Consider the following 22,221-nt stretch of genomic DNA (forward strand, 5'->3'; position numbering starts at 1 on the left):
TCAGCAGGCCTATACATATGCTAAATGCAGAGATTCTGAAGCTGTTCTTCCCCTCATAACACTTTCTGGTGCAACAAATATCATTCAGAGAAAGAGTGATCCTATCTTGTTCATTCTCGTGGAAGAAAAGATCCAGCAGAAAATTCATAGTGTTGGCATGTGAAAGAACAGGAAGAGGAAAAACCTGAAGATGCTGAATTCCAGCTGTATGCAACACTGAAGCAGGCTAGCAAACCAGGATCCTATTTACCTGAAACTGAAATAACGGGGTAATCCTTCATTCACACCACAGCAAAAACACACACCATAGAAGAGGCATTGGTTTCACAATCACTTTGGCATATCCAGGGATCTTCAGCAGCTGTTCACTGGCATATGAATCACAGTCCTCATGGAAGACTTTGCAATACTCAGCCTGGCTCCGATGGATAAGGGCACAACTCTGAAAGCAGCTGGACTGCTGATTTCTAGCTAAATTGGGACTTGGGCTGGCCTACATTTAGCTGAAAGATCCAGCAGCTCATGTAAGTCAGCATCAGAGAAGCAGCTGCTGTTACAGTGAGTTTTACAATTTTTTGCCTTATTGTTGTGCTTTGCACATAGGTCCCCTGTTTGTCCAGCATGCATGGATGCTCTTACATCTCTGTTTAGCAGGACTGTAGCCAGGCTTTCTCCTGCTCTTTTAGAAATATACCTTCTTGAATTGGCAGCCCTTTAATTGAAGTTCAGAGTTCTGGCATAATTCAGGTGAAGACTCAAATATTCGACTCTGCTAATGCAAACTTTACCCACAATAGTCCATACTCTGCCAAACTGCAATCTCTTAGGATCTGGACCCTCTTTACATTCCTGCTATCTCTCACTCCAAGGAGGGTTGGAAACAGCACTCAAGCAGCCCTCTCTGGGGATACTTATGCATGTGTGGTCAGACTCACAAATAGAAAGAAGAGACAAGTGAATAAAATAATCTTTACTTAAAGTTCAGCTAAGGTTCGTTTATATTCTGGATAAAGACATTGCAAATTTCTACTTTAAATGAATCTATCCTCTGTCAGAAGTCCCTTGTCCTTGATAAAATGGTCCTTGTTCTTCAGGAAAGCAATTTTTAAATTCAACCTAAGTTTCCTCTGCCATTCTACTTTGTTTTTTTTCCATTTCTCCATAAGGACTGCTTTTTTGAAGAGGTTCACACAGGAATCCCAAGTGGCTTTGCTAGCCCCTTTTTATAATGTATATTCCAGGCTGACAGAGTGCACAAATCAGCAGTAAAACATTGTGGGAGTTACTTCTTCTACTTCAATCCCCATGAGCCACCCACCTCCAGTTTTGCTCAGAGATTCATGGTTGAACAACCTTAGAAAGCAACCAAGTTAAAACAATCAAGCTTCCTCTGAGTTTGTAGCTGAACTAGAAAGCCGTGGCCAGGGGCAGATGGGAAAATTGTGCATGATTTATCCAGTAAGCATTAATTATTTGCTGTTTATTTGAAAATAGACTTCCAGTCGCTCAGATGGCTTGCCCGCTTTATTTTCACAAACTTTGTGAGGCAAGCACCATGATGAAATAAGTGGGCATTGCAAAGAGCTTGTTGGCTTCTTTGCGAGAGCTTGGCACAGCAGTTTTCATTGCTTTGCCCTCCCAGCCCAGCCCATGCAAAATTTTCACAGGGTCCTCCGCAGTTTATGAAACCCTGCTGCACTAAAGACTTTTCTGCCACCACCCCCACTCCCTCAGTGACTCAGACTTATTAAGATAACTTCTCTTTTTCTAGTTCTTCACCTCCAACACACTCAATGCATTAAGCCACACACTCCTGCACATATGTAAACTCCTCCCCCAACCACCCTCTCTCATCCAACTTTCCTCCTACAGTTCTTGCACTCCCCCACCCTGGGATGACAGAGACAGTCAAAACCCACCCAAACGAGCTAAACCTTTATTCATACTCCTGGGTTCTCTCAGGCAGCTCATTGTGTGTTGGTGCTTGTAGACACCAGGACAAACAGGTCTGGGGTAGGAGTATAGATCTCTTCTTTCCCCAGCAACAGCTTTTGGCAAAGTCAAGGCTTGTCACATACAGAAGACCAGCCATGACCAGGCACATGGTGGGGAGAGGTCACAGCCCTGCACTGCAGATAATGTATGTGCTATATAGGTCTGGGTCTGACCTGCAGGCTGTGTGCAAGGCCCAGTCATGGTATGCTACAGACTGGGTTTGGAACCTACTGGTTCCTTAGCAGGGTAAAGCTTTGTCCCATGCAAGGAAAGTGATTTGTATATCACTATTTACGTGTGCTTCAAGAGGTTTCAGGCAACAAAAGCTCCTTATCAAGTTTTAGGACCAGCAGGTATTCTGATTTCCTACCAGACTATGGATGCTGTGTAGGCAGTGGCGCTTGAGTGGTCACTATAGGTGACCTATGGTGGTCACCATAGGTATTGGGAGGCTGAGGCAAGACAAGAAAAGAGTCCTTCCAGCCCCCATGGGTCCCATTGCCTGCGCTAGCAATAGAAAGACCATTAGCTGCAAAGAAACACTGGCACTGAAGGGGAAAAATAGGCTTTTGCCGAAGCCAGGGATTTACTCAGATTAGCATCTCTGCTGCTGTAAAGGGCTCTGCATGCATGCTTGTGCTTGCTTTTGTTCCTGTTTCTCCATGACCAGCAACAGGTGGGGAGGAGTGGGATGTGTGTGTGGAAGGAGGATGGGGTGGGAGCAGAGAACATGTTCCTGACATTCAGGGGGAGTTGTCTGCCTGGATCAGAAAGAGCCTGGGGACTGAGGATGCAGAGGGCTTGCTGAGCTGTGGGTCGCCTAGGTAGGAATGGGGACAGACTTCTAATTCTGGCAACATTGGGTGGGAGTAGGGAAAACGGCTGAGGAGAAGGCTGAAGCAGGAGGAGTGCACAAATAGAAGGAATCTACATCCTTTGTACCAAATGTAGTTGCTCTCAAAATCACCTGTCACACTTTTGTACTGATTAAGAGACAGTGTTCACTCCTGAAGCAAATTTCTGTGCGTCTTCATAACCACTGGCAAACTGCTGGAAACACCTGGAGTAAGGCAAGCAGCTTCACTTCGTGTGAGAGTGGTTTTGGTTTTGCTGTTTCACTGATCTGTACAGCTGTTTGATATGCAGCACTTCTACTACAGCACGAGAGCCTTTCGTGAGCAAAGACTTCCAGGTGTAACTGAGCTGTGATGTGCAAAAGTGAGTGACCCTGCTGGAAACCTCAGAGAAAATTCAAACTGTGGCCATCTCAGGTGAAAGATCCATCATTAATCGCACTGCAATGCTTTCAGCCACCTTCTCCCATTGAAAGGGTTTCTGATTTGCCCTGCACTGTTCTGCTTTTTGGAAAACAGGAGTCAGATTCCCTTTGTTCTTCACTCAGAGGCAGACAGACAGCATATATCATCTTATCAGTGTCAAAATGTGCAGCATAAGCCTCACACAGAAAACACCGTCAGAGGGAAACAGAGCCAGGGAAAAGAGATGTAGAGAGAAAGGTTGCCCTCTTCACTTCTTTTTTTTTTTTTTGTTGGGTTGCATATTTCACCCTCTGGAAAGTTGCTGGATTACTTTGCTCAAAATAATGTTCAATCACTATAGCTACAGGTCCTGGTAACTGGATAGAAAAATGGCACGTTCACCATTCAGAGTGCAGTTAAGACATCAGCAGTAACAGAAAGGCAGCAGCTAAGCCAAGACACTTCATCTTTGAGCCTGAAGGTACTATTCCTGCCAGAAAAGGAGATACCAACCACTGGACACACACTAACCTAGGAGTCTGTCTGTGATGAGTTGCCAATAAGTGTTTCAGCTCTCGTTAATTATGGTGGCGTTTCTACAATGATGAGATGACTTCTCTGTGGAGAAGCACTCTCATCAAGAAATTGGTTCTATTGCAATTAACATCTTTGAATATCCAAATTTAACATCCTCCTTGAGCCTTCTCCTTTATTTCAGGAAGTTTGTGATCAATCAACTCCTGAAATAGAGCTGGAGATATGGGACTCAGAGAAAGGGGGAGGAGCTGCATGTTTGGGGGCAGGAGGGTTAAGTACATCACAGCTTCAAAATCAGCTAGTTGATGTCTCTAGCAGCATTTCAGCCTCCCATCTTCATATGCATTATTTCCAAGAAAGCTACTATCATCATCACTATTTAAAGTCAGAACAGGTGGCACATCCATTCCCTTGCCTCAGTCCTGTCTTCAAGTTCAGCTATAAAGCAGGATTTGAGACACAGCCAGCCAAAACCACAGAAAATATTCTTGTCCTCAGGAGGTTTGAACATCACCTCCCAGAACAATTAATGAACGTGTCATACAATATACCTTTCCTCTCCCCCCCAAAAAAGCCATAAACTCCATTTTCACTTTCTAGGGCTCTCTGTAACACTACTGCAGCTCCTCACATAGCCAAGGGGAGAATGAACAGATGCCAAAGGAGAAAACAAAACCAGCAACACCTCTTGCTGGTCTTGCTCTGGACAATATTGCATCTGAAACACTCTAGTAGTTCCAGCAGCAGCCCTGCCATAACTCAGCTCACAGGAAGAGAGTAAATATTTCCAATATATGTACTTCCTGGGATGAAAGAAAATAGGTTTTCTGTCCCCGGCATACTTGAAGAAAAGCATTAAGCCTAGCCAACAAATTTTTCTCATCTTGTACCACAACAAGAATCCTGAACAACAAATGCACTTTATGTCACTGCCAACAACTGGGGGGAAAGGAGTGATACACAGAAAGAATCTAGCAAAAAGCTTCACTGCTAGCTAGCTATTAAGTGTTAAAAATAAAATTTGCAGCCAATGCCATCAGAAGGCTAAATTTTATGGCTCTCAGGTCATAACCATGAAATGGGATTTTTTTAATAGTATGAGAAAGACCCAAAACAACTTTTGCTGTAGTATATTCAGTTACATAAAATTAGATTTCCTGCTAGATGTTATTATACCTTCCCCAATTTTAAAAACCCACAAATAGTGAGTGCTAGGCAAATCACTTTAACTTGGAGAAATGCTACATTCGGTGAAATGAAACAAAACATAATACCACTTCAGGTTCTACACTGCCATCTCTTGTCATAAATGTCAAAAAAAAAAAAAAAAAAGCAAAAACACTCTCAGTGAAACTTGAAAGTAAGTATGAGAGGCACATGAATAATGTGCAGAGTCTTGGACCACATCTAAATCTTCATTTACAGCCATTTAAACCTATTCAAAAAACAACAAAATATGCTTCAAAAAAATCACAGTTGGGCAGCAGAGCCCAGTGCAGTGACAGGAGGAAACCCTGGGAGTCTGTCTGTTCTAATGGATACCAAATCAGACATGATATGAGCACAAAACTGAATAAATTAGTCCTATTGGATTTAATATCAAGTCAATCTTTGTTCTCAGCAGGGGATGCTGCTGAGACAGAGACAGGAAAAATACTTGAATAAAGGTCTGCTCAAAAAAAATCTAAAAGGCAGAATAAGAAAAGTGGGAACTAGTGAGTTGATGGGTTAAAAAAACACTGCACAGCATGAAGGCTTAATAGCTGAGAACACAGGGCAGAGAAGGCTTGTGATGTGTCCACGGCTGCCTATGAATGAGCCCTTAGGCAACAAAAGAGCATCAAACCTTCTGCAGGGCTGCATCTTCCAACTGAGCAGGTGAGAGAAGACAATGAAGTTAACAACTAAGTAACATTTATGAAGAGCTACACCCAATATTATGACTCATTAGTGAAAATTAGGAACTAAAAATTGGGGTTCTCTCGTCCCATTCTGAAGCTACTAATTTGGGTGCTCTCAAAACCAGGTTCATTTCACCAAAAGAAGGAGGATAACAGGAAAGCCAGCTCGAGGGAATCCCATAACAATTCCACTCACTGGTGGTAGCCAAGTGAGAAATATAAACATCCGACATGAGCACTCCATCTATCCACTCAGGTAACCAAAGAGGCAGGCACAAAGAAAAGGTTGTTTCAGTGCACCAGCAGTCCTAAGGCAGCCCAGATTTCCATGGCTCCTGCCAATGGGTTGGCAGCCAAGATCACCTGCCACATTCAGAACATCACACCCTAACTGCAGGGGGAAGGAGAACTGCAGAGACCACAAGCATTAAGCAAACTTCATTCTCAGGGCAGGTCAAATTTGGATCCTCTCACCCTTGACAAAAACCCCTCTAAAATTTTTGCACTTGAAGGCATAAATTCACAAGAGGTTATTAAAAGTGTAACATTATTCAGAGTCTGCTAAGTCCACCGTCACACCCCAGCACTTCTAGTGTTCCACACCATCCATCTAAAGCCACTCAGCCCTCAGTGACATTTAATGAGAAAACTCCCTTTTAGCTCCTCACTCAAATTGCCATGACAGAAACCTACAGGGTGAAACTTTTAACCTTAAACACCATATTTTTTTCCCTACTACATAAGATCTGTTATTGTACACATATGGACAATACGCTGACACACACATTACAACAACTTGGACCACATAGATGGTCCACATAGATCTATTTACACATGACAACTTGGACCACATACATATGTATACACACAAGTGTATATAAAAGTTCCCAACCTCCGTGTATTCCAAGGATGCTTGTCCTTCCACCGGTCCCACATCGCTGAGAATGTCTGCTGCTTCCTGCCTCTCCTGCCCACAGGACGTGGTGCTTGTCGTTCTTGCCAACTGCAGGAGCTACCCGACACAATGGCAGGAAAGCAGTAGACCTAGGGAGGCTTGAGGAGTACCTTGCAACTGCCTTAGGGTACTTGAGTGGGAAAAAGATGGAGGGGGGGAACAAGAGGTGGTTCCTGAGATGTCACTGGAACCACTGTCATATCAGTAGGCTCCACTTCCCTTCCTTTTTAATATATTTAGGTGAAACACATGAGTAGTTACTTATAAAGACAACCTCCTTGGCTTATTTTTTCCATGGAGGAGCTGACAATGTATGAACATCAGGACAGCAAGTAAAAACAGAGGACGCAAGACCCATACAATTTCCAAATCCTCCTGAAATCTTACTTTAAATACAGGGATCTTGATCATCAAGAGTTAAGAGTAGGAAATAAAGAATCCCTTGCCTCTGCCTCAAACAGATAACAACCACTGTGGTTTTGCTAAAAGCTCTCAGCATTGTAGCCTTTACTAATGAGTAACAGTGTCAGGTAAAGCACATAATAACACTCACCTTTGTTATACAGTACAATAATAATAATACACTACCACAGTTTGCTGGTACATCCTTACGTGAGTAGGAAGAAGCTACTATATTCATCTTAGACACATTAGGAGATTTGCTTACAGCTACACAAAAAGTCAGAGTGGATTCAGGAATAAATTTACTTAATTTACAGTGCAGCACAATAATAGTTCATCCTATTCTAATTGCAACTCTTCTGCTTTTTGTCAATATGTTCTTTCTGATGGGAATTTGGATGGCTGTTTAGGTGGTTCATTTGCTATTTCGTGTCGCACATCATCAGCTCTTCTCTGCCGGTGTTTTCCAGCTTTACAACTGAGGATTATCCCTTTGGGCTGATCATCCTTTTTCCAAAAATGTAATGCCATGAAATACAGGAAGCAGGTGTAACAAATCTGGAGACCAAAAGCCCTTCATATGTGTCTGCCGACTCTTTAATCTTTCCATTCTCTAAACGCACACTTGCCCTCAACAACTACTGACCTCCTACCAACACGGCTGAGCTTCAGTGCACACAAAAAGAAGTCTCCTCCCCACAAGGTGATCACAGCATCCCACCTTCTGCAGCCCACCCAGGCTTTGCCGCCCAAGGGGCAGTAACAAGCCCCCACGGTCTCAACTCTCAAGCCCAGCTCCAAAGGCCACTAAGCCAGACTAAACTGCTACCTGTCTGAGCTTTCTCCGTCCTAGGACATTCAGCGACACTTTTCTGACACCTCAGCCTAGTAAATCAACGGACTCCCTGACCTGGGTTTGCATCACCAACCTTCACCTTGAATAACTGCTGTTTCTGCCCTAAGTGACCAGCCCAGAACACTGGACATGATAGTCCCAAAGAAGTACCTTCAATTTAGAGTGATATCATCATTACTACTACTTTAACGCTTGCTATCATTTCTGCATGGAGATAAATAAATCTCTGTCTTCTCTCAAAGACAGAGAGACTCTTCTGAAATATTTCCATTCAGCATTTTTTCCAAACAGCTTCTTTAAAATGTCTTTTTTTAAACCAAAGCTGACTCACCCTCTAATGCAAGATAGTCTGAATCACATTTAACACTTCGATCTCCATAGCTCATTTGGTTCAGCAACCAACTTAGCCATATCCTCATACTACATGTAAGAGGAAAGAAGGGAGGAAGCAAAATGTACTTTAAATATCCATTCCCTTCCAGACCATTAAGAAATGCTCAAGATAATTCTGCAGAGAAAGTAAAATCGTAATAGGTCTCTGGGTGCTGAAACAAATTAGAACAAAAATGAAACTTTTCAGCAAGAGACAGATTTGTACTTTCATGTTCCCAGATTCAGATGAAAAAGATGCTCCTTACAAAATGTATTTTGCTAGTGGGGTTTCTTTTTCTCATTTAGCTTCATCAAAATCCTCATGGTAAAACTGAATGGCACCATTTCAGAAATGAAATAACAATTCAGAAATAATTTCCAATTTACACATTAAAGTATCTTAAAGTATCTAAAAAGGTGAGCCCTAAAAAGTGAGGTTCAAATTTAGATCTGATATAAATTGCTACTGCTTCACCCATGGGAAGTCCCAATTTCAAACAGCAAGGGCAGCGTCAACGTCAGTGTTAGAGCCACACAGCCCTGACCCAGGGAAGTCTCCTGTGAGATGGACCCAGTTAAACCATCTGCAGCAATTTTCCAGAGGAATCCAAGAAGCTGGGTAGCAGATCTTATTGACATTAATGGTATCTGGGAGATTGCTTGTTGTCAGCTTTCTCTGAAAGGTCTCCAGGTTAGCCTCAGAGCCTGGTTTTCACCTTACTGTGGAGACTACCAGAAAAACCAAGAAAAGGTCTTTGCTCACATGGGAGCAAATTAGTATCTCCTACACACAGGCTTCTGGGTAACTTACAAGTAGTAGTAGTCTTCAGTCCCAAGTAAAGTGAAACAAATATAAACTCACAATCTAGAATTTAAGCTGTTTACTAGGTTTGGACAGGTTCTTTTAATCATCTTCTGATTAAATAGGATGAAAAGGAGATAAAAGACTACGGGAGAAGACATAGCAACATAGCGACTTGAAATAGATTTTAAGTGACAGAAGGCAAAATAGGCTTGGAATAGGCATGTTTTGGAAAGCAGGGTGTGGGGCCCTTGAGACACCCATATAAACACATATAATGAAGCATTCTTGCTCATGATTCTTACCTAGACATCAACAGACAAAAAAATTCCCCTTGCTTCACATACTTCCTCTCTGCTCTGGCAGACGTTAGCACCCAGACCCACTGCACCCACACGTTTTTGAGTTCAGTCTGTGTTTAATGTCTTGTGAGAGCACAAAGACCAGCACTTTCAGAGGACACTTTGGCAGGCCAAGCGGGTAGGACTGGTCTCTAGAAGACCCTCTGCCTGGAGGCAGAAAGCACTGCTGGTGCCCATCCCTGCAGCATCTGAGCTCCACGCAGGCAGGGTGACTTTGAGAGATGTTTTGCTAACCTGCAAGTGTATTTCACACCCTGTTGGGAAGGGGCAACAACCTTATCCTGTTCCTCACCCACAGTGGGAGTACGTCATTGTCAGCCCCAGCAGCACAGCAAGAGCTCGGTGGAGAGCCAGGTTCAGCTTTCTTCCCGTATAAAGTAGACAAAGGTTCAATTTATCATATGCCTCCACAGTTTGTCATCTGTGCATGATCACTTGTGAATAATGTTCTCCTGCCCAGCTCAGAGGCACGTTCCTGTGCCCTCTCGCTGACCACATGTCACATGCAGACAGGCACACGTCTCCAAGCAGCAACTCAGATATGCTTATCCAGTGCTTTACGTGCACAGCAGTTACACTTAATGTATACAAAGCAATATGTATCAGACTAGTCAACCCTCTTTTTATCTCAGGAATACTAACACGCTGTCTCCTCAAACCACAACATTAGGAAGAGCCTGTGTAATACATCTGCCAGGCAACAAAGGAGCAAACCCAGGTGAGAGTTCTGCCACCATGAAAACATACTGCCCATCCCCTCCTGCTCTCACCAGCACACTTTTCCTTCCAGCTACACATTTCACCTATGCTGTAACCAAAAATGGAGGAATGTGGTGTAACCTGATGAAAGCAAAGAAACAAACCCCCTGATTTCAGAAGGGCAAGGTCTCTAAACCCCATAGGAAAAACTACATCTGAGAAGAAGCCAGGGCAGAGCTTGCTCCCAAGCGGACCTCCTGATCTCCCAGCAGGTCCTTACAAGGAGACATCACTGCACAGGCAGGGCCAGCTCCCTGACACAAACCTTGGGGGAGCCCAGCCCTGAGCCGAGGTGTTCCTGGGGCAGCCACAGCCCCACACCTCCATATGGGTAGGGAGGATCTTGCAAAATACTGAATAAGTATAGATTGAAAAAATTATGCAGTTCCTCAGGCACCACAATCTCCAATTAACTGGAGTTGCATACCTAATGGTGGGCACACCTCCTCAATCTGCAGGAGCTGATAAAATTGTTACTGCCCTCCTAGGTATTCCCCAGGGAATTACTGTTGAGAAACTCAACTAGATCACCTGTTTCTAAAGAGAACGACCCCTAGGTCTAAGCAGCAGATTGTCTTAGCTCCCTGCTGAAGCCCAGGTTGTAGCAGCTTGTGCTGGCACCAGCCATCCACTTTGCCCTCCACCTACAGCTCCAGGATTTGGGAGCACAAAGCTCCCCAACCTGCCTGCACAGCTCAGAGCAAGTGTTCTGACTTTGTAAAATACCTGCCTTAGTGGATGGGACTAGCCAGAGCATTGCTCATGGAATTTATAAGCTGCTCTTCCCAAAGCACTGCACAACAGCAGGGTAGAATCCTTGGCAAACAGACTCTTAGCTTGGGGGCATGAGGGCAGATTGAGGCAAAACGCTGTATATTGGGCTGCATAAACGAGGAGAAATGAAGGTCAAGGACTTTGGGAGAGAAAAAGCTGACCTAGAAGGCAGCAGTCAGTGAAAGTCCATTCAAATCTACCTGCTCTACATGCACTGAAATCCTTGATAATACTGGAAATATCCTCAACCTGGCCAAAAACCAACAGAGGAAATCTCTTAGGTCCCCCAAGCTCATCTGTGCCCCCAAACAGGTACCCAAAAGAGCTATTTATACCTCTAGCAAACGTTTGTACAATTCATGGTTCAGCCTTTATTCCCGAATTTCATCTCCTCTGGTAAGAGAAGAAGGGCTTGCCCTCTGCCATCCCAGCAGTGCTGCAGGGATTATTATTTCTGTACACGGTTTTGAAAAACACTTTAGAAGTCCCCAGAATTTGTCATTCTTCCCAGAAAACACTTCAGAGGAAGACCTGTGCTCAGCACACACCAGCCGAGAGCAGGGCTGGAGCCGCAGCTTCAGCTGCCACCAGCGCCCTGAGGCAAAGGGTCACCCCAGCACAGTATCACAGGGGTACCTGGTGTACAGGTCACCGTCTGCAAGCCCAGCACGCTCTGGTACCCATCCCCACACACTGTGACAGTGGGTACAAGAGCAGCTATGCTCGAACACTCAGCAGCAGTAACCAGATGGTGCTATTCTCGCTCCTCTTCAGAAGTCACAGCAAGGACCAACATTGCAGAGATGAGCAAGACAGTTGAATCCCCCCAGAAAACATCTGGAGCCCCGTGTTTTTGCTCCCACATGGGCAGAAACACACGTTCCTCTCTGGCTTGTGAAAGAGGCACCCAGAAGAGTGAGGAGGGAGACAAAAAGAGTTAAGCAAATGTCACAAAAACAAGAGACAAAACAAAAGCATTGACACCCACACAAGTTCACAGGCAGTGTCTTGCCAGCAAGTCCATCCCCAGCACCACCCACAGCTATTCATGCTACTTTCTGTCTCCTGTTATGTATTAATTATTCTTGTTGATGGCTCTTCTGCTAACACATCACTGCCAGAGTGATTTGGGTGAGAGCAGTAAAGAGCAGCAAGAAGAGTCATGTGGAGCAGAGCCCACCTAGCTCTGAGGGAACATGCAAGAGAGCCTGAGAGGTCAAAGCAGCCAGCACAGGTATTAACACTGCAGAAGTCATTCAGCATTTTTTCCAAAATCTTTGCTTTACAAACTGCATACAGTCCACAGCATAGAAAAGTTGTATGAACTGACCATTTAATAGAGTTGTTCAGATGCCATGAGCTTGGGTATGAGAACCCTGTCTAACTGCTTTAGTTCACTCCCTGTCAAGTAGCCCCTCTAGCCTTCATAGCACACACAAAAACTAAAGCATCAGATTATCTATCCTGCAGTATTGCAGCTCCAGGAATCTGGATTTTCGTGACACAACCAATTCCAAACAGACAAACCACTAAAATTTGCAGCACTATTATGAAGGAATCAGTTAAGTTGCTCTAAAATTAATTTATATTCTATATATCACTGCCACGATGTTTCCCATATTTATTTTATAAATCAGCTACAGTGGAACATTAACCCTAATTGCACATAGTTTTCCATGCTTAAAAGCACAACCAAAAAGATTTATGGAAGAAAAAAAAGTGTGGCTTCACACCTGGAGAAGTCCACTTGAAACAGGAGATCTGTTGCTCATTGTAGCATCTCTCTACATAAATCATATTTCCTTTACACCACAGCATCCTGATAGACTCCAGAAGCTTAGACCAATATCCTTTTGGAGGCAAAAGTGTTCTTTCCAGCCCATCATTCCTTATTTGGAGCTATATTTTTATGCACAAAATGGTAGTTTTCAGAGGAGGCAAGAGTTATTAAAAAGTTCATCTGTTCCAGCTGCTTATTCCTCACTTAAACTCATCATTAATCTTCTTTTTATGACACCATAATTGTCCCTATGGCAACCAATTATGATGTCACAAACAAGATTAGAATTTTAGATAGGGGAACAGAATTAGCTTCTTCGTTATTTGTTTAGGCCCCTCACGGCTGTCACGCCTGATCAAATCACTGCCCGTGAGTTCAAGAACTCTCTTTTCAATATCCCACCAACATCTGGTATTTTAATGGAAGGCAGCCAGAAACACAAGTAGCGGTCTGTGCCCAGCGATGCAGGGAAGGTTGTGTTGCACAGAGAGAATCCCTTTCCAGCCCCTGCAGGTCATTCTCTCACCCCCTGAAGCAAGAAAACATTGGCAGCTCTGGTGACATTGTGTGTGCTCAGTAGTCACACTTGCTATGAATACGATTTCTTTTCCTGTAGAAGCCTAATCCTTTTTCGAATCCTACTAAATATTTCCCTTCAACGATTTGCTGAAGCAGTGAACACCCTATTAAGTACACAGAAAACAATCATGTATGGCAAGTAAAGGAAAACCCTCTGAGCTCACTTATTTCATCATATTTTCTTCTACTCATAAACTAAACTGCAGTCTATCATCTATCTTCCTGCAGAATAATCACAAATACACTTGAATGCCTGAAGTTATTTATATTACCCTTCTCTAGTCTTTTTTTCATTTCATCTGTACTTTTTCAAGCACCAAACAAACCAAAGACAAAATACATGAAAAAGAACAAAGAAGTCAAATATCAGCCACCCAGGTACCATTCAGTACATCACCAAAAACTGGAGGTGTCTTGTGTTCAACACAAGGATGATTTGTTGCATTCCTCTATCTGCAAGTTTGGATTGTGCCATTCTGGCGAGGTGAGAGTTAAGCTAAGAGCAAAGCTCATCAAAAAAGGGGGCTGTCCCGTGGAATAACACCGGGACCTGCACAGAGGCACACCCCTCCTCTGCCTCTAATGCATGCTCCTTTAACCAGCCAGCTCTGGCTTTGAACCATTAAGGAACAATCCTTGGAGACCAAAGTAGTCATGGACAACCCATGCATATTTCTTTCCAGGTAATTTATTGTAGTTCATGGAAAATGTAATAAATGTGCCCAGTTTCTACAGAAAAGGAGATGAAGAGGGCAAGAGATTTACTTTCATGTCCTGCATTGGGACCAAATCACAAAACAACTCCTTCACAGCTGCCCCTGCCAAAGGAGCTCCTTTTTAAAGATGCAGTTCACAGCAGACAAATGGCAACATCTCTATTTGGCTGTGGAGCTACTGCAGCACTTTTGAAAACTGACATACTCACAAGTATCCACTAAAAGAAGTCACCACTTCCACTTCAAACCAGGTGTATCTCTTGCCACAAAAACAAACAAACATGCTTTTTGCAGGAAAAAAAAAAAAAAGTAAAAAGTTCATGCTAACAAGAAAATACATGTATTCATTCTATTTGTTGGAGGGGGTCCACCTTAAAAACTAATTTTAGCTTTGTAAGACTGATCTCCACAGATTGTTTGCAGTCAATAGAGATGGGCTCTTCCAGAGGACAATTTGGAGCCAGAGCCTGAATTAGCCTGGCAAAATGGTCCCCTGGAGAAGACGCTGTCACTTGCTAATGACTGTTGAGGACATCAAGGGAAAGTAGCTTCCCCAGCCTGAAATTATCTTTCAAGAATAACTCCTCCCCTCCTCATATTGACTTCTTCACACATATCAGTACTTGCAGTTTTTCCAGAGCCGCTAAGGAGTGACACCCACCATCAAGGCATGCACATGGGGACTGATCCATCACAACAGAGCCATTAGAAGGAAATACATTAGTCTTAATGGCAAGAACTGTGCACTCACATGGTCTCCCCAAGAAAGTTCTTAAATCCTGTGGGAGTCAGATGTCAGGAACAGCAAAATCAGTACAAGCAGACACTGTTCTTTGACTGACACCATCTCACTATTTTGCCTATTATTTATATTCCTTTTTGGGCTGCAGTTACCAGCAGTCTTCAGCCTTGAACACAAGGTGGTCATCAACCCTTCACATGTAGCCATTAAAAATGTTGGCTTCCTCTTTCTCCACTGCTCAGATTAATTGAATGGGAGCTCCTTAGTCCCAAGAGCCAAATCTCATGGAAATTTGACTTCTACAAAACTCTTGCCCTGTTGACTCGAGCAGACCCAGGGACCAGAGCATGATGGGAGACACCACCATCCAGCCAAGATCCACCACTTTGGTACCCCTCCCTGAGAGAGGATAAATACTGATCTGGCTGCTCCATGGTCAGAAAGGAGCAGCAGAAATGGCTAAAGAGCACATCAACACTTCCTGAGAGCAGAAACCTTTTCAGCACTAACATCAGAGATTGCTTTCATCCTCTGTATAAGACAGGAATTGGTGCCCAATAAGTGACTACTTGGGATTTTATTAACCATATGTATTCTGACACTAACTGCAGAGGCAGCCTCCCAGGCACCAAATATTCTCAGAAAGTGAAGGAAAAAAAAAAACAAACAAACACCACCACTGTTAACCATACACCTGATGTACATTCAGCTTACATACATCACTAGAGAATGTTCTCCCTGTTTAGCTATAAAAATGTGGGTGGCCATCCATTACCCAATATTACCCCGATAGTATACTTTAATCATGAAATTAAATGGCTCTTGCTAGCAGCCAGAGAACTATTCATCTTCCATGTTCATTCAGTCTCTGGTCCTTCAGAAGAGGTTAAGTATCATAGGGGTGATTAACACTAAACATGGTTATTACAACACATTTCTGTCATGGAAAAATAACAATGACCAAGGTAGTTTCACAGATGCTACCAAATAATAACTTTGTCTTGCCAGAACTCAGCACTTCCATTCTTTGGGAAATTCTCATATTTCAAATCAAAACAACATAACTTTTCTCTTCTGAATCAGAGTGAAAAAAAGAGTGGGGAAAAAAAAAATAGTAACTCAGCATGAAGAAATTCCAAGGAACTATGTATCAGCTATACTATATTTCAGTTATTAGGATGAATATATAAATGTGTTGCTCATCTATTTTTTTTGAAAACAATATCAGCACCTTCCCTTGAAGATTTCAGTTGGAAAATATTACATCACAATTCTAAAAAATAAAATAATAATAAAAAATTTCCACCAGAAAATTTTCAGCCAACTTGCTCCATTATAGAAGACTGGAATTACAAGGAAACATGTATGTTGTGGTACCTTCACAAGTAGTGCCCCATGCCCAATTTTCTCTTAATTTAGAATGACTGAGAGGTCACCTGATTTTAAGGAACAATCCTGTGTTTTCTCATTGCTGTTCTCTTTGAGCAGATCCTTTGCAAAACATCGTTGAAATCTTCCTGGTGTTTTTGCATGCACTCACAGCTCAGCCTCATCAGGCAGGAGCCCTGCAGGCAAACCTGCTCCTTTCCACCACCACCTTCTTTGCACACCTCCATCATTCCAGTCAGACGCTGACGCGCACTGTTGTGCCTGCGACCGCCTAATGCTAAGACGTTCTCGCTATTTTGCATTTATCCTCCTATTATTTACGTTTTCACACATAATAGAAGCTGCTTTGTCTGCCTGCGTAGTAAATTCACCTCATTGTCTTACAACCTTACTGCGAGAAGCTGTTAGGATTGATTCACAATAGGGCCAACATTTCCATCAAGCAAATATCACTCTCGGCACCTGACAAATTATGACAACATTTGCAGAGCGACTGAATCAGAAACAAAAAGCTCACACTGGATGTTGGGAGCTGGGGGTGGCTGGGGAAGGGGCTACCACACAGGAAGTGGGGGCCACTGCCCAGGCACGGCTCAGCTGCAGCAAGACCGGGAGAGCCCCATGTTTTCTGGCCATGATCCTCATGCTGTCAGCAGGAGTGGGTGGAAGAGCTGACTTGCCAGGGAACAGCCTTTTGAAACAGCAGGCTGCTTCTCCTATGGGAGAGGAATTCACATCTTTCTCTTTTTCAGCCTTCGGATTAAAATCAGGGTAAGCTGGGCTATGGTTTTTCCATCCCAGCTTACTTCCTCCTCCTTTTCTTTCTCTTTCTTTCACATCCCTAGTGGTCTCTTTCAAGATGGGAAACATACTGCTATAAACCATTACCTGTTGCACCCTAAGCACAACTTCTCACCCTCCCTTCTTGTTCTCATCTCATAACTGCTTGTGATCCACTGGAAATGCCTATTTTTGGACAGCTGAAGGGTCCAAAAGTCTGACTGCAGCTGAAATGATCCAGATTTCTTTTTATGACCTACAGCTCCAAACACAAGCAGATGGGAGGAGCAGGTACATGCCAGAGCTCCCAGCTGTGGGCCCATATCCACATCCTCTGGGAGACAGTCAGCTGCAGCTTTCAGTTTGTAACATGCACAGTTGCAAATGATAGTAAAATAAGGTCATTGGCAGCAGAAAGGCAAGGCCATTTGGTATCTTGGCACTTCACGTGTGAAAGAGGATGACATTCATTTTTTCAGGAAGCAAAAGACATGAGTAATCTCAGGATAAAGGCCAAAGACTGAAAAGAAAGTGAATTACCTTCTTTTTCAGCTAAGTCAGGAGAGAAGGATAATTAGCCTGTGATGAAAGCTTTCCCTGCTGCTGCCTGTGCTCTGCGCTCACCTCTCCCTGAACAAACAGCAGCTCTTAGGAATTAGGAAGTGAGGAGGAACAAACCCACCACTTCCACAACCACAGGTCAGCTCCTTTCTTCCTTCCATCTCCCTCCCAAAAAATCAGTCATCATATCTTCTGTTCCCACAGAGAAATGGCATGAGCTGTGAAAAGAGAGGACCCTCCACACTGGGCTTCAGCAGCTGTGGCTTAGTCTTCTTCTGTATTCACTTCATACGCTTATTTCACTTGAATTCAGTACAAGACCAGGTACTAATATAAACAACAAATTCAAAGTATTACTTTGAAAAAAGGAAATTGGAAATGTAAGCAGCTATTACATGGACAGGTCAAGGATATTATCACACTCACATCAGAGCTGATGGCAGAGTTATGTTTGGTTGCTTTCCTTTCAGCACTAAGGAGGTGGGGGTAAGGAGAGAAGAGTGTATTTTACAGTCCAGGGATTAGGGAGAAAAGACCATATTGCCCAACCAAGGGATTAGATGAGGCTTTTATTTTAAATTCAGTGTTATCTGATTTCTCACATTTTCACCAGACATGAAGTGAAAACAGGGAAAAATGCATTACTTGATCTTGAATATGTGACTACATATGAGGAAATAAAAATATTTGTGTATCATACTAAAGATCTCTTCCAGTTGACTGTTAGAGCCAGAGGTAGCTTATTTTTGTCTCTTTCATTAAAATAAAACAAACAAACAGTAAGCAGAATTTACTCCATTTAAAAAAAAAAAAAAAAAAAAAAAAGAGAGATCATAACATATGACATTTTTCTGAAACAAATCCATTAAGGGGAGAGCACACACACAAGCTCTCTGGGTTCATCCTGCCCTCGAGAGTATTTCTCAGAGTACTTCTGGCTTGAGACTGCCCACAGGCTTGAATGAAGATCCATAGTGCTTGGCTGATACTGTTGATGGTCATCACATCCCCAAGATCAGTCCAGACAGAAGGATCCTATGGGCTGGTAGACCACAAGCTATTCCAAGAGGGAAAGACATGCAGTATCCTCCCTGGAAAGCAGAGAAGCTGTTCTCCAGCCAGCCCTTCCTTTGGACAGCACCAAAGTCTTCCAGGCCAGACTGTCAACAGACATCCCTGAAAAAGGTTGTGGTTTTTCTCCCTCTCAAATGGATTAAGGTTCAACAGGCAAGGGTTTTTTTGGGGAAAGAACTGCTATTCCTACTTCACTTGTCTGAAGGCCATGAGGCTAAACACCATATATACATTTTGCAAGGGAGTATCTTAACTGCTATGTTGGTCTCAGTCCAGCTGGTAACTGCCCCAGCATCACAGCCAACATTAGTCATCCCTCCCACTATCTGCTGAAAAAAAAGAAACAAAGAGCTGACAAGACAGAGACCAAATAACCCAGCACTCAGTAATTTTGCTGTTCGCTCTGGATCATAGAAAGCACAGCATTGCCAGCCAGGCGAGGGAGGTGATTGTCCCACTCTACTATGTACTGGTGCAGCCTCACCTGGAGCACTGTGTGCAGTTCTGGGCACCACAGGATAAAAAGGGTATGAAGCTACTGGACAATGTCCAGTGGAGGGTCATGAAGCTGGTGAAGGTTTTGGAGAGGAAGTCATATGAGGAGCAGCTAAAGTCACTGCGTTTGTTGAGCCTGGAGTAGACTAAGGGGAGACCTCATGGCAGCTACAGCTTCCTTACAAGGGGAGGAGGAGGAACAGGCGCTGATCTCTTCTCTCTGGTGACCAGTGATAGGACCCAAGGGAATGTCAAGAAGATGTGCCGGGGAGGTTTAGGTTGAACATTAGGAAAAGGTTCTTCCCCCAGAGGGTGGTGGAGCACTGGAACAGGCTCCCCAGGGAGGCGTCACGGCCCCAAGCCTGACAGTGTTCAAGAAGCAATTGGACAATGCCCTCAAACACATGGTGTGAACTGTGGGGTTGTCATATGCAGGGACAGGAGCTGGACTCAATGATACTTGTGGGCCCCTTACAATCCGAGTCATTCTATGATTCTACAGTGTATTATTTATCGAATGATTATATGGCCCACATCAGATTCAAGGAATTGAAAAGCACTGTTTTGCTGTTTGCCATCTGGGCCAAATCAAGATTCACAAGGCCAAAAGAGAGTCCACACAAGCATCCCAACACTACCCTGTATCCATCCAAGGCACTCTACGTCTGCTCCAGCACTGTTTGTTATGCATCAGCAGGGTTTGTCAAGTACCTTTCGCCATTCCTGCAACACCTGGAAAAGCTAGGAAAAAAAAAAAAGCTGAAAAGCTGGAGAAGGCAACTGATGTCTCCTCCTTTTTGCCATGGGTTTGCATTACATTGACAGGGAGAAGTCCAAACCCAGTCTCTATATTCAGTTGCACATAAAATATGCATGTAGCCACTTTTCAGCCTCTGCAACATATTCTAACACTGTAGGGCTTGAAAACTTCCACTACTGAAAATCTAAAGGGGAAAGGAAGCAGTTTAACTTGAGCATCTTGATAGTAAAGAATCAGAGATGCAGTGCTAGACTGTAAAGCTCACACTAGCCTCGGAGGCAGGAAAAACGGTTGTAGAGAGCTTGGCAACTTAAATCTGACCTTGTAGAATGTGAAGCCCAGTGTTTATGTACTTGTGTGTTCTTTGTTCATTGTACTGTGCATCGCACAGCCCCAGGTATGTAAACCCACACAGAGCATCGGTGTCTTGGCAGGAAGATAGGGAGACAAAGGCAAATTAAAGAACGAAAATGGAGAGACAGCAAATGAGAAATAAAGAAATCCAGAAATTATATCACAGTAAAAACTGGCCAGGGACAAAACAAAAAATCTACTTGTTCCAAAGCCAAATATGCTGCTCTGCAAAAGAAGTGACCATTGCAACTGTTGGCTACCTGCAGAGACAAAAATGAAATATAAAGAATAGCTTGAAGTTCTTCTCACTAATAGAAGGCCACTCACAAGCAGTCAGCTGCATCAGTACTGCTTCTATTTCCTTCTCCAATGTCATTTTAAATTAGGCTAAAACCTGGAGGTGACTGTAGTGCCAGCAGCAAAGGATCCTATGAACACAAGCAGCTGGCAAAGACACTGGTACTGGATATCCCTTAAGGCAATAGCATCAAAGGCACTTTTCTTTTGTTTCCTATCTACACGGGGTTTTAACGTGAATTCTCTCAGTGTCTCAACTTACAACTAACCTCAAAACTCATAATGAAACTTTACTCACATCTTCGGCATTTCACTTACTTTCACAGGAGAGTCCATTGCCCTCTAGGGCATAGTGTCGAAACCATAGATCAAGCTAACATCAGCAATTAATAACCAAGGACCCAGCCTAGCATGCACCTACATGTGGCATTTCATTGCCTTCAGAGGACCTACAGGATGCAGTGCTCCATTTGGAATAAAACTCAATGTGTTTTCACAAAAAAATTATATACTCCTGGGATAATTCACTAATTGGATAAAAGCATAAGAACTACCCCATTACCTTCCCTAGAGGAAACTCATTAGCAACCTAATGAAATAAAGTGATGACAGGAAGGTATTTTCTCATCATCTTTTAATGTTAACAGGTTTCAAAGCCATTTAGCTTCCTCATCCTCTCCTATGGTGCCCAGAAGTCCCTTGGCACCTCTCGGAGCATCAGAGGCAGTCCCCTCTCCTGCATATTACACAGCATCAGGGAGCAGTTTCAGAGCACAGAGGGATTATAAGATGTTCAACTCATCATCTGTGATGAATCTGTGCAATTGAAGCTTAATCCCTGCCCCACTTGGAAAATGTTCCCCGGTGGGTCAAGCTTCATGATGAGTCATGCAATTCAGAAGAAATATGATCTGGCTATTAGGGGCTTTGTTGTTTGTTTTTATGAAAAGCTGAAGTTGAGAACATTTGAAAGAAATTAGAAATACTGAAACTAATTTTACAATTCTGAAGTGTTTTGAAGTTAGTGAAAATACAAATATTGAAAGGATTACTACATAATCATAGTGCTTCTTATGTCTATATTATTCTTATGTCTATATTAAATATGTGAATCTCTTTTTCTCCACATGTAAGAAGTTTCAGGTCATACCCCCAAACATTCACTTATCATATAGCCCTAATCAGACAAACTTTAGATGTACATATTAAGCACACATTCCTTAGGAACAGTGAGGGAGGAATGGATAATTTTGAATTCATCTGAAGAGGATAATACAGAGCAAGATGAGATATTCACCCACCACTTTCCCACTATCTGCACCTACACGTGTCACCACTGAACACCTTCTTCCAAGTCCCTGAACTTTCAAAAAGAGCCCACATCTCTCCACCAAGAGCTCTTATAAACAGTCAGACAACCAAAGACATTAATACTATTTACCTCTGCAATGCATCTATAGCCTAGCTCAAGCTCCAAGGCAGTCACCAGCACCATTCTCCAATGCCAGTAAGTAAACTCATTGCTAATGACATATACCTTATCAGCAGCCTGAGAGAATAGTATCCTACATCTTCTCATATCTCATGTTAAGCCACAAAGGTACACAGGAGGAGCAATGGTGCTTTAAGTTAGTATTGGCTCCAACCTGAGTAGAATTAGAAACCTCCATTTTCTCTGACTGCATGGCCATTTGTCTACAGCAACAGGGACAACACAGAT

General features: G+C 43.2%; 1 protein-coding gene across 3 annotated transcripts in view; it reads right to left on the bottom strand.

Moving 5' to 3' along the window:
* DGKI (diacylglycerol kinase iota) overlaps nucleotides 1-22,221 on the bottom strand; it is a gene marked incomplete at its 5' end in the record, with an annotated part of 215,395 nt that overhangs the window by 183,918 nt on the left and 9,256 nt on the right. Inside the window, one exon of one of the 3 annotated variants that reach the window (XM_082064303.1) lies at nucleotides 6,585-6,712. The exons of the other annotated variants lie outside the window; for them this stretch is intronic. Coding sequence (XP_081920429.1) covers nucleotides 6,585-6,628 — 44 coding nt within the window. Of the gene's footprint in view, nucleotides 1-6,584; nucleotides 6,713-22,221 lie in introns of those variants that run through there. 3 annotated transcript variants of the gene reach the window in all.

The sequence above is a fragment of the Streptopelia decaocto genome (assembly GCF_964273445.1).
Source record: "Streptopelia decaocto genome assembly, chromosome: 1".
NCBI classification, from domain to species: Eukaryota; Metazoa; Chordata; class Aves; order Columbiformes; family Columbidae; genus Streptopelia; species Streptopelia decaocto.